The sequence below is a fragment of the Hibiscus syriacus genome, unplaced genomic scaffold (assembly GCF_006381635.1).
Source record: "Hibiscus syriacus cultivar Baekdansim isolate YM2019G1 unplaced genomic scaffold, ASM638163v2 tig00110833_pilon, whole genome shotgun sequence".
NCBI lineage: Eukaryota > Viridiplantae > Streptophyta > Magnoliopsida > Malvales > Malvaceae > Hibiscus > Hibiscus syriacus.
The window spans coordinates 1,398,888-1,411,472 of NW_024062884.1; the positions used below are offsets into that span (position 1 = coordinate 1,398,888).

The window sequence follows — 12,585 nt, forward strand, 5'->3', positions numbered from 1 at the left end:
ACTACATGCATTTCAAAACATAAACATCCCAACAAGTATAAATAAAGAAGCAAGACACACATCCCTCTAACCTATCGTAACATGAGATACTTCGGTCGAGACTTGTTCACTCTAGCATCAAGAACATTTACCCATTGCTTGTCTCCACAAATGCCAAGTACATCGAGTGAGGTTCGAGTCACCGTAGCATTAAGAATATGCACCCGAGTAGCCTATTCCACTTGAATATTTAGACAAGCGTATGTCACACAACATTAAATCATGCATCCAACTCGCTTATTTTATCTGTCACAACATAAGTCCTGAAAGTCCGAATAATTATCACATGAGATAGATCATGAAACACAAATAATTCATGTCTCTTTGTTGTTTTCTAAAGTATCAAACAAAAACCTAAATTTTTATACAATGATTCATCATAATACTTCTTATGCTTAGCAATCATATAATATTCTAGTTATTAAAGCTTATTATTTATTCTCGAGAATTTTAAATTACCTACACTCGAGTCATGTTTATTTAAGAATTCAATATTATCCCTCATCGTCGGTATCAGTATTCATACACAAATATTGGTAACAAATTCAAAGGTATCAATATTTAATTTCTTCGATAATCGATATCAAAATTATGATTTAAAAAAGAGTAAAGTATACATATGATCACTAATGTTTGAGTAAGTTTTGTTTTCTTCACTAAAATTTTAAAAGTTACAAAATAATCAATTAATTATCATCATTATTATTTTTTCATGTAACATGACAACGTTAAGATCACAATTGAAAAAAAAATGTTACTTTAATGGTTATTTTATATATAAAATATTACTTTAGTGGTTATAAAATAAGCTTAAATGCACAATTGTCTGTTAATCTGTCTTTTATATCGAAGTGCAAGTTAAAGTAATTTTTTGAGACATTTTGTCCTTTAAAGTTTAAACTATTATTTAATTTGTCCCAAACAGTTAACTTCGTTAAATAAACAAAGATAAATTATAAATTTAATCACCCAATTATTCTCATGATTCTCAAATTATTTTTTCCAAAATCACCATTAAACTTAACTTTTTATTCATTTTGGTCCATGTTTACTTAATCGATTCATAGAATTGGAAAGCTCTACCACCGGCTTAACGGCGATGCTCACAGGCTGATGGGCGACTATCTTTTTAAAGGGTTCTCAACATTTGGAATGACATCCTCGTACCCATCAACGACATTTGGAATGACATCCTCGTATCTAAACTATCAGTTTTAGTCTGTTTTAGTACCTAAACTTTTAATTTTTTCAAAACATAACGTTAAATTTTGAAAGAGAATACTAAAATGAAACAAAAACTAAAGTTTCTAACGAACGGTACTGTTGAGTTAATCGATCGATGGAAATGGCCAAGAGGGGGTGAATTGGCAATAAAAAATTTTGGTGGAAGCTTTTGCAGAAAATTGAAAATATTTGCACAGCGATTTAGAGTGGTTCGACTTTCTCAACCAAAGTCTACGTCCACTACCTTAGCTATCCACACTAAGGATTTTCCAACAAATTCACTAATTTGTTTTTTCTTTTAAGGACAAAGAGTAACCTTACAACTCCCTCAAGAATTATACCCCAAATTCTTGAGCACACTCTTTTTCAAAGAGAAATACATAAATATGCAAACTTACAAGGAAAACCTCACAAGGTAGATTGTTTGCACAATTCTAGAACAAAGAAAGAACACTCAAGGATAAATACAATAGAGCACAAATGGTGTTCTTGAAAGAACAATGAATATTGAATGAAAAATAGGCTTGAAGTGCTCAAACAATGAGTTTGATGCTTTCTCTTTGATTCTCTCTCAACTCTTGATGACTGTTGTTTCTTGTTATTGATCAATGGCTTCTAAGCTTGTTTAAATACACCTTCAATTGATTCTGAACGTTGGGGATTATTAGTGGAGTTATTGGAGCCGTTTAAGTGTGAAAACAATTAATAAAACAGCTTGGAGCGTGGGGGGAATCGATACCCCCTCATGGGGAATCGGTTCCCTAAGTGTAAAATTCAAATATTTCGACCGTCAAACAGGGGGAATCGGTACCCCCTGGGGGGAATCGGTTCCCTCCGAGCATTCTGTTTTTGTCGGAGCCAAACCATTCAGGGGGAATCGGTACCCCCTTGGGGGGAATCAGTTCCTTCTGGACATTCTGGAATTTTTGGCTTTGAAACGGTTCAAAATACTTTGTAAAATTGTTTTGAAATTATTTTAAGATTAAAACTTAATTTTACACTTGAGTAAGGATTAAAATGACATTTGAAAGATTTGGAGTAATATTTTGATATTCGAATAATTATATCGAATATACTTAGAAAATCTTTTGGAAAATCTTAAAATTCATTTATCTTAATTTGTTATATCGAAATATCAAAATGTTTTCAACAATCTCCCCCTTTTTGATATAACAAAACATTTTAGTAATTTTAAGATTTTGAAATTAAGTTTGAAATTAATCCCCCTTACTTTAACACTTCTCCCCTTTAAAACATTAAAACACTTTAACATTTCTCCCCCTCTTTGTTAAATCAAAAAGACCTTTTAAGAGATTTTAAACAAGTTTTTGAGAAACCACTTAGCCAATTGATTATAAATAAATATAACGTAAGCTGCTAAGAGCACAATCAAGAGAAACGTTAGCCATTAGTTTCATAATCAATATTCATAATCAATGTGACATGGTAAATTGGTCATAATGCAACTAATATGGAAATGATGCAAAAATTAATAAACATTAAGCTCAAAATGAAAGTTAAAAACCAAACCAAAGATATAAGCATGTAAGTTCAAATATCCAATCATCCGAGAAATTCAAACATCCAAAATAAAACAATTCATGAACATCAAAATGTTTCACAATTCAAAGTTCTGAGTTCGGGACGATAAACCTATTGGGACGTTTCCTTATCCTTTTTCCATCCCTTTTTCTTTAAGGAAGTAAGATTGATTTGGTTTTGGAGAGGGATATGAATATCAGGAGAGATCTTAAAACCGAGTTTGATAAACAAATTACTAAGGAGATAACCATAAACCAAGGTTTCTATATTCTTGGAAGGAACAGTGTTTATGGAAACTCACTAAAGATGATCTGTGGTAGATTAATCTTCTTTTTATGTTGGATACAATATATCCACCATATATCTATGTTCCTAAGGGAGGAATACCTACCTCCAGATGGTCTAAACCACCAAGAGATCATATAATGAAGGAATCTATCACAATGAGTTCTTAGGGTACTCTCACTATCCTTAGACTTATAGGGTGAATCCACAGTCTCTTTTTCATTAAACCTGAGTTATCTAGTCCAAAATGGGCAGTGATTGTGCCGGACTCAATAAAAATGAATTGTCCTAAAAGATAGGATCAAATTCCTATAGTTTCAGACCGGCACTCGTTTTGGACACATATCACATTGGAATAGAAAAATGCGGACTAATAGATGATAACCCAAAGGTTTGAGTTTAAACAGTTTATCAAACTTCTAGGATTTAAGAGTAGAAAGATATTGGAAGTCCATATCTTCCATAGTTTGGATCGAAGGGTACGCTCTTCCCAGATTTTGTATGACTCAAAACAAGTATGGTACCTATGGTATAGATCTTGTCCACGACCAGGTACGTTGAAACAAGAGTTCAGAATTGTCATATTTGGATTGGGTGGAGGAATAAGAGGTCGATTTTAACTTGAACGACTAGACAATGTCCTAGGTCGTTTAGGATTTGACATGGTTTAAGGATCGAAATAGAATATGTAACCTGCAAATTTAAACACATGTATGCAATATAAACAAACCCAAAACTCAAATGAGTTCTCAATATTTCAAGGTTCTCTAAACTGAATCCTAAAGGGCAATGTTTTGAAAAAACTATTTGGAAAATAATGTTTGAAAACATAATACGTATAGTTTTTATGAAAACAACATAATTGAATCAAAAACATCAATTAAAACAACAATTTTCGAATTTTTTTATTTCAAAATTTAAAGATAATTTTGAAAAATTGAGTGTTTTTGATGAAATTGGTTGTAAAATCATCATATAACCAATGCCCGATGTAATGTTCATCTTAGAACTAATCAAAACTAGTCCTAAGTTCAAAAATCAATGAAATAGAGGATTTTGAAATATTACCTTGAAATTTTGGATTTTATGAGAATGTGATGTTGTTTGCAAGGATTTAGTTATGTTAGCAGGATCAGAAGTTGAAGAACTATCTAATTCCAACTTGTATTTGATGATTTTGGCAAAAGTGGAGATTTAGAGAGAAAGAGAGGATGAACGACGTTTAAAATAGAAGAGAGGATTTTGAGAGAAAAGGTTTTTATGGGCGTTTAATAACCAGAACCCGTGTGGGGTATCGATTCCTTAAAGGAGGGAATCGTTTCCCATTCAAAAGGGGAATCGGTTCTCCTTCAAGGGGGTATCGATTCCCTCTGTACCAAAAATGCTAAAATTTGATTTTAAACACTCAAAATGCTAAATTAATTTTCTCTAGTGGTATTGGCAACTCATATATTGAAAATTAATCATGTTCAATGCATCAAATTAATCTTTAAATTACATTTGAACATAAAGTTAATTTTCACCAAGAATCATAAACTCCCCTAACTAAAAGCAATGAATGCAATCAAAAATTACTATTATAAGCATTTTTCATTTATTTTTAAAAGTGCTAAACTTATTTTAAGCATTAAGTGAAGATAGGTTAGTTAAACCCAATTCTCTCCTAAGTGTCCAAAAATGTTCCTTGTCTAAAGGCTTTGTAAAGATATCCACTAATTGATGCAAAGTATCAACAAATTCTAGAACTACATATTCCTTAGTGACATGGTCTCTAATGAAGTGATGTTTTATTTCAATGTGCTTAGTTCTAGAGTGTTGGATGGGATTTTTAATGAGACAAATAACACTAGTATTGTCACACGTGATCGGAATGGTACCTACTTCAATTCCATAATCAAAAAGTTGTTGTTTCATCCATAAAACTTGTGCACAGCAATTACCAGCTGAAATGTATTCGGCTTCAGTGGTAGATAATGCAACACAATTTTGTTTCTTTGAAAACCAAGAAATCAGCATATTTCCAAGGAATTGGCAAGTACCGGAGGTGTTTTTCCTATCTAATTTGTATCTTCCATAATCCACATCAGAAAATGCATGCAAGCTAAAACTAGAGTTTCTAGGATACCAAAGTCCTAAACTAGGAGTGTCCTTAAGGTATCTAAAGATTCTCTTAACAGCTAGTAAATGTGATTCCTTAGGGCATGATTGAAATCTAGCACATAAGCAAACACTAAACATAATGTCCGATCTACTTGCAGTTAGATAAAGCAAAGAGCCAATCATTGACCTATATAATTTAACATCCACACATTTACCTTATTCATCTATGTCAAGCTTTGTTGATGAGCTCATTGGAGTATCATAAGGTTTCCCATTTTCCAGTCCAAACTTCTTGAGCATATCTTTAACGTACTTAGCTTGATTGATGAAGATGCCATCTTTTCTTTGCTTGATTTGGAGTCCCAAGAAAAATGAGAGCTCCCCCATCATGCTCATCTCAAATTCACTTTGCATTAGCTTAGAAAATTCTTGGCAAAGAACGTCATTAGTAGAACCAAATATTATATCATCAACATAAATTTGAACTAATAATAAATCTTTACCTTTATGCTTTAAAAACAATGTAGTGTCAACCTTCCCTTTTGAAAAATCTTTTTCAATTAAAAAGTTTGACAATCTTTCATACCAAGCTCTAGGAGCTTGTTTTAAACCATAAAGTGCTTTTGTCAATTTAAGAACATGATTTGGAAATTTTAAATCTTCAAAACCAAGAGGTTGTTCCACATACACTTCTTCCTTTATAAAGTCGTTTAAAAATGCACTTTTAACATCCATTTGATATAATTTAAATTCATGAAAACATGCAAATGCTAATAACATTCTAATTGCTTCCATCCTAGCTACGGGAGCGTATGTTTCATCATAGTTTATGCCCTCTTCTTGAGTATACCCTTGAGCAACAAGTGTAGCCTTGTTTCTCACTATATTACCACTTTCATCAAGCTTATTCCTAAATACCCATCTAGTACCTACAATAGATTTATTACTAGGCCTTTCAACTAAAGTCCATACTTTACTCCTTTCAAATTGATTTAACTCTTATTGCATAGCCATAATCTAATGTTCATCTTTTAATGCTTCTTTAATATTCTTAGGCTCTATGCATGAGATGCATGCCACACAATTACAAATATTTTTAAGAGATGATCGAGTTGTTACCCCTTTGGATGGATCACCTATAATCTCACCATCCTTGACATAGTTGTATTCCCTTGGGTAAGAGACTTCCCTTTCTTTAATGGTTGGATTCTTGAGAGGATCATGAGTTTTCTCATTTTTCGTTTCTTCCTTTGATGATGGTTCTCCAACGTCATGTCTAACGTCATTTGTATTTATAAAACCTACATCATCATTCACACAAGAATCCTTCCTCGGAATGAGATTATCATCGAAAACAACATGTATAGACTCTTCTACAACTAAGGTTCTTTTATTAAATACTCGATAAACTTTAGAATTTAAGGAATAACCCAGAAAAATTCCTTCATCACTTTTAGCATCAAATTTTCCAAGATTGTCTTTACCGTTATTTAAAACAAAACACTTACATCCAAAAGGATGAAAATAACTAATGTTAGACTTTTTATTTTTGAAAAGTTCATATAGAGTTTTCTTTAAAATAGGCCTAATCATTACTCAATTAATAACATAACAAGTGGTATTTGTGGATTCCGCCCAAAAATATTTTGGCAAATTGTTTTCACAAAGCATGGTTCTAGCCATTTCTTCTAAAGTTCGATTTTTCCTCTCAACAACTCCATTTTGTTGAGGGGTTCTAGGTGCTGAAAAATTATGGCTAATACCATTAGAATTACAAAACTCAGAAAATCCAAGATTTTCAAATTCAGTTCCATGATCACTCCTAACAGTAGTTATAGAGTAACCTTTTTTGTTTTGGATTACTTTTGAAAAACGTGATGAATTTTTCTAATGCTTCATCTTTAGTACTTAAGAATAGAACCCAAGTATATCTAGATTAGTCATCTACTAAAACAAATGCATATTATTTTCCACCCAAGCTAGTAGTTCTAGATGACCCAAAAAGATCTAAATGGATCAATTGTAATACTCCACTAGATGATACGTCATTAATGGATTTAAAAGAAATTTGCCTTTGTTTTCCTTTAGCACAAGCATCACAAATTTTATCATTATCAAATTTTAGCTTTGGCAACCCTCTAACTAAATCTCCTTGAATCAATCGTTGCAAAACACTCAAACTAGCATGTCCTAGTCTCCTATGCCATAACCAACTATCATGCTCATCCTTAGCAACTAGGCATAAATTAGTCATATTGATAGAATCTAAATGCACCATGTAAATGTTTCCTATTCTATGACCAAAAAACATAATCAAAGTAGATGCAATGTCAATCAATTTTGCAAACACTTAATTTAAAAATAAGACATTGTATCTTTTGTCAAATTCATCTAATCGGATTATGCTTTAATCCATTCACATACAAAACATTTTGCAATGTTGATTATCGAGATTAAGAGCACATGCATAAAGTTTTTGAAAAATGTTATGCATTAAAACTTTATAATATTTTAAAAAAATCGATATCAATTGTTAAAGAGATATCAATTACATTTTAAAAACAATTTTGACCAAAAATTAATATGATGAACTAGAGTTTATAAAACATTACCAAAAATTATTATGTTCATCATACAATATTTTTCAACATACATGAGATAAAATATAATCATTTAGAATTATTCAACATTTAAAACCTTATGCATGCATAAACTAAATGAGCAACCAAATAAAATAAAAATATTAAGTTTAGAGGTTACCCATTCCTTTTTCATGTGTGGCTAGAGCATCTTGAATATCATCATCTTCATAACCATTCCTCCCACACACCTACAAGAGACATTTAAGTAGATTTTGGTAACCAAATTGCTTTGGATCCTTGAACATTAGTTTCAATGCCTCTTGTTCCTTTTGGAACCCATACTTGTCTAATTTTAAATTGTTTTCCTTTCTTTAAAGGACAAGTATGTTCCTTATGACCATGATAATGACAATGTGAACATATTGTCATTATTGAACTAGATGAATTATTTAAAATAATCTCTTTTTCTTTTGTTAAACATTCAAGTTTAACTTTCAAATCGAAATTTTCTTTTTCAATATTTTCAAATTTCATTTTGAAAGCTCTAAATCCTTCTTCAAGATTTCATTTTGATTTTCAAAATTCATTTTCGTTTCTAGAAGAAGTTTGTTTAATTTGACAATTTCTTTTTCAAAGTTTTCAGATTTTATTTTTGAAAGCTCTAACTCCTTTCTCAACATTTCATTTTGATTTTCCAAGTCTGTTTTAGCTTTCAAAAGAAGATCATTTTTAGCAATAAATTTAGAAATCAATTTATTGTATTTGGAGTTCATGGTCTCAAACTCCAAAAATAATTCATCATAAGCATCTTGTAACTCATTAAAAGATTTTGAATTTAATTTATTTGAGTTAGAAGATACATTTGGCTCTGTGAGAGCTAATAGAGACATCACCTTTATTGGTTATTCTTCTTCCTTGTCTCCATAGATCTCCTCAAGCTTATCTCACATCTCCTTGGCACTTGAACAAGAAGAAACTCCTTTATATATATTAGGATCAATTGCACAACATAACATGTGCATAGCCTTTGTGTTTTGTTGAGCTTTCTTCCGTTCTTGATCACTCCACTTCTTTGCCTTCTTTGTAGGAGAAGAATATCCTTTCTCGATCATCATCCAAGCTTCCATATCAAATGCTTGGATAAATATCATCATGAACTTCATCCAACAACGATAATTTGTTCCATTGAAGTGTGGAGGCACGTCAATTGGTATGGATTCTTCCATAGAGAATGAACCGGAAGTGGACGCCATCTTTTATCGATTTAACTCTTCCCGGATCTACTCAAGAGGAGGTTAAACCTTCAAATGAGTCAAGCTCTGATGCCAATTGTTGAGTTAATCGATCGATGGAAATGGCCAAGAGGGGTGAATTGGCAATAAAAAATTTTAGTGGTAGCTTTTGCAGAAAATTAAAAATATTTGCACATCGATTTAGAGTGGTTCGACTTTCTCAACCAAAGTCTACGTCCACTACCTTAGCTATCCACACTAAGGATTTCCCAACAAATTCACTAATTTGTTCTTTCTTTTAAGGACAAAGAGTAACCTTACAACTCCCTCAAGAATTATACCCCAAATTCTTGAGCACACTCTTTTTCAAAGAGAAATACACAAATTTGCAAACTTACAAGGAAAACCTCACAAGGTAGATTGTTTGCACAATTCTAGAACAAAGAAAGAACACTCAAGGATAAATACAATAGAGCACAAATGTTGTTCTTGAAAGCACAATGAATATTGAATGAAAAATAGGCTTGAAGTGCTCAAACAATGAGTTTGATGCTTTCTCTTTGATTATCTCTCAACTCTTGATGATTGTTGTTTCTTGTTATTGATCAATGGCTTCTAAGCTTGTTTAAATACACCTTCAATTGATTCTGAACGTTGGGGATGATTAGTGGAGTTATTAGAGCCGTTTAAGTGTGAAAACAATAAATAAAACAGCTTGGAGCGTGGGGGGAATCGGTACCCCCTCATGGGGAATCGGTTCCCTAAGTGTAAAATTCAAATATTTTGACCGTTGAACATGGGGAAATCAGTACCCCTGGGGGGAATCGGTTCCCTCCGAGCATTCTGTTTTTCTCGGAGCCAAACCATTCAGGGGGAATCGGTTCCCTCTGGACATTCTGAAATTTTTTGCTTTGAAACGGTTCAAAATACTTTGTAAAATTATTTTAAGATTAAAACTTAATTTTACACTTGAGTAAGGATTATTTTTATATTTTACCCTTAAATTTAAATTGAATTATAAAATAATACTCGTAAACCCAAATAAATAGACGAAGACTGAAGTCAACCAAAACTCTCCTTGGAGGCCTGAACTCTGTTTACGGGAAGTCGCAACCAAAGGAGACAAGTTCCGATCGACCTTCACGGACTTAAAAGCAATCCGATTCTCCGGTTCTGACTAACGAGGAATAAACATGGGGCTTCTTTCCAACAGGTTTTTTTGTCGCCCCAAATAGTCTCAATTTTTTGTTTTATATTTGGGTTTTTTTTTTTATATTATTTGGTGATTGAATGAATTTGCTACCCAGAATCGACAGGAAGAGCCTGAAAACAGGGGATCATATTTATTCGTGGAGGACTGCTTATACTTATGCCCATCACGGTTCTTTACTTACTCCCTTTCCATTTTTATTTTGTTTTGATTGCTTGTAGTTTGTGGGTATGCTCTGAAAATTGTGCCTCTGTTCAAGCATTAGTATCTGGATTAGGGATTTAAATTGCCGTTGCATTTTTGTTTACGTTGTGTTTATCTCGATTGGGTATCTCCGTTGTACAATAATGGTTTCGGACGGCATCGGCCGCTATTCCAATAGTGAACCGCTACTTAAATCCCTGATCTGGATATCTGAATAATTTACCCCATGAGATGGATATGGTTGAATTTCATCTCCACATTTGATGTATAAACATTGTTCTTGGAAAACCCATTTTTACTTAAAACATTGAATCGATGATGAAAGGGTGTAGTCAAGTATCATTGCTTCTTTGTTTTCGAAATTCGTAGAATTTATTGTTGAAAATTGTTTTTTTATTAAGTTAGGATGATTACAAAGTAATATATGTTCTAAATACTCTCGATCATTTGACAATAAACGCTCAATCACCCTGTTGCAATCCCTGGTACTTAAATCCGTGACCTCCAGGAATAACAATCATTCGTTTAACCACTGAGATTGCTATTAGTTAAGCATTAGGACCTTTCTCATTTATAATATCTTTTGATGATTTCTTTAGGCCTTACTCTATAGGCTAGATCATATATCCCAAGTAATAAAGCGTACAATTTCAACTAGGGACATCAATGTGAGCAGGTGCATTTAGTTATCTGGAACTGCATTCCAAATGAATACTGTTGGCTAGATTTATGGTTTCTAGGTTACGGATTTAGTGTTTGCATTCTCTGTCGTCGATGATCGCTTACTGTTGCCGTAGTCAGTTATGTGCTACATGAGCTTCTTTAGAGGACGCCACTATTCTTAATTAGAAGGTTTGCCGTAATTAACCGTAACCAAGTCGAATTATTTGCTTCTTGGTACTTCTAACTTAGATGTTGGGTGCTAATTTTGGCATTATACGATTTTCAACTGAATCGTATCTTTATGATTTTGAACGAGAACAGGCATCTATATTGGAAACAATACAGTCATTCATTTTACAAGACTTGGCAAAGAAGGTACAGGAACTGTGGCGGATCTCTTCTTGGTAAGCTCAGGACCATCTCAATCTCGATTACATTGCCCTATCTGCACTCCACTCGAACAACGCAACGGTGTCGCTTGCTCATGCTTGAACTGCTTCCTTGCCGGTGGCGTTTTGTACCGTTTCGAGTATGCGGTCAACCTGGCACTCTTTATCGCAAAAGCACGAGGGGGAACTTGCACTCTTGCAGTTTCGGATCCAGATTATTTAGTGGTCCACCGTGCACTATATTTGCTCGAATATGGATTCGGGCGCTACAATGTCTTCCAGAGCAACTGTGAGGATTTTGCTATCTATTGCAAGACTGGGCTGCTCGTTGTAGATCGAGCAACAGTCGGGCAAAGCGGTCAAGCGACATCGATTATAGGTGTCCCTCTATCAGCTGCATTGTCGACCCCTTTACGTCTTGTTACTACAAACATTTATGGGATGGCAGCTACAGCGATCGGAATGTACTGTGTAGCTCGGTATGTGGCTGATATCGGCGTGAGGAGGGATGCTGTGAAAATTTCGGTGGAGGATCTCACAACAATACCGGCAACAGGGCTTGCTTCAGGTTATTGACCCACAACTTTCAGCAGCCCCTGCCCGTTAGCACCCAACCATGTTTTTATGTCATTTGAATATGCTTACATTATCTATGCGTCAAACTTTGTAAAACGTATTTTGTCACTTTCGTACTGAGGGCATGCAGATATACTGTTTGTTGTTCGTGTTAGATATTAACTCGAATTCTAATTAGAAATTAAGTTCGATTTTATTATAATTCTATTGATTGCAGACTATTTGATGATTAAGTTTATTTAATTACGAATTTATAGAATAAATATTATTGATAACCAAGTATTTGACTTCTGGTGCGGTGGAGACGAACTGGACCAACATCGCTGAGACTCGAACTGTGGAATAATCACATTTGCAATGTCTTTCAAGAAATCTCTATCGGATATATACCAACATCGTTTCCTTGAAATTTTCAAATTCTCTTATATTTTACATTTTTTTATGTATTTTTTATTGATAATCAGTTTTCACGTACTAACATTTTATATGTACGCTCACCTTTACAATTTTATAAAGATTCTGCTCTTATCATAAAATAT

At 33.3% G+C, this 12,585-nt stretch overlaps 1 protein-coding gene across 1 annotated transcript; it reads left to right on the forward strand.

Moving 5' to 3' along the window:
- The first annotated feature begins 10,065 nt into the window (after positions 1 to 10,065).
- LOC120143065 lies at positions 10,066 to 12,248 on the forward strand. Its single transcript, XM_039157488.1, has 3 exons — positions 10,066 to 10,217; positions 10,312 to 10,385; positions 11,403 to 12,248. Exons 1-3 carry the CDS (start codon positions 10,198 to 10,200, stop codon positions 12,044 to 12,046), a joined length of 738 nt encoding a protein of 245 aa, XP_039013419.1. The 5' UTR covers positions 10,066 to 10,197; the 3' UTR covers positions 12,047 to 12,248.
- Positions 12,249 to 12,585: the final 337 nt, after the last annotated feature.

Excerpts from the sequence above, each read along its gene's own strand:
- LOC120143065 (XM_039157488.1), top strand. The coding sequence starts at position 10,198 with ATGGGGCTTCTTTCCAACAG. Across the intron at positions 10,218-10,311 it reads ATGGGGCTTCTTTCCAACAG|AATCGACAGGAAGAGCCTGA; the intron begins GTTTTTTTGTCG and ends TTTGCTACCCAG. Across the intron at positions 10,386-11,402 it reads TTATACTTATGCCCATCACG|GCATCTATATTGGAAACAAT; the intron begins GTTCTTTACTTA and ends GAACGAGAACAG.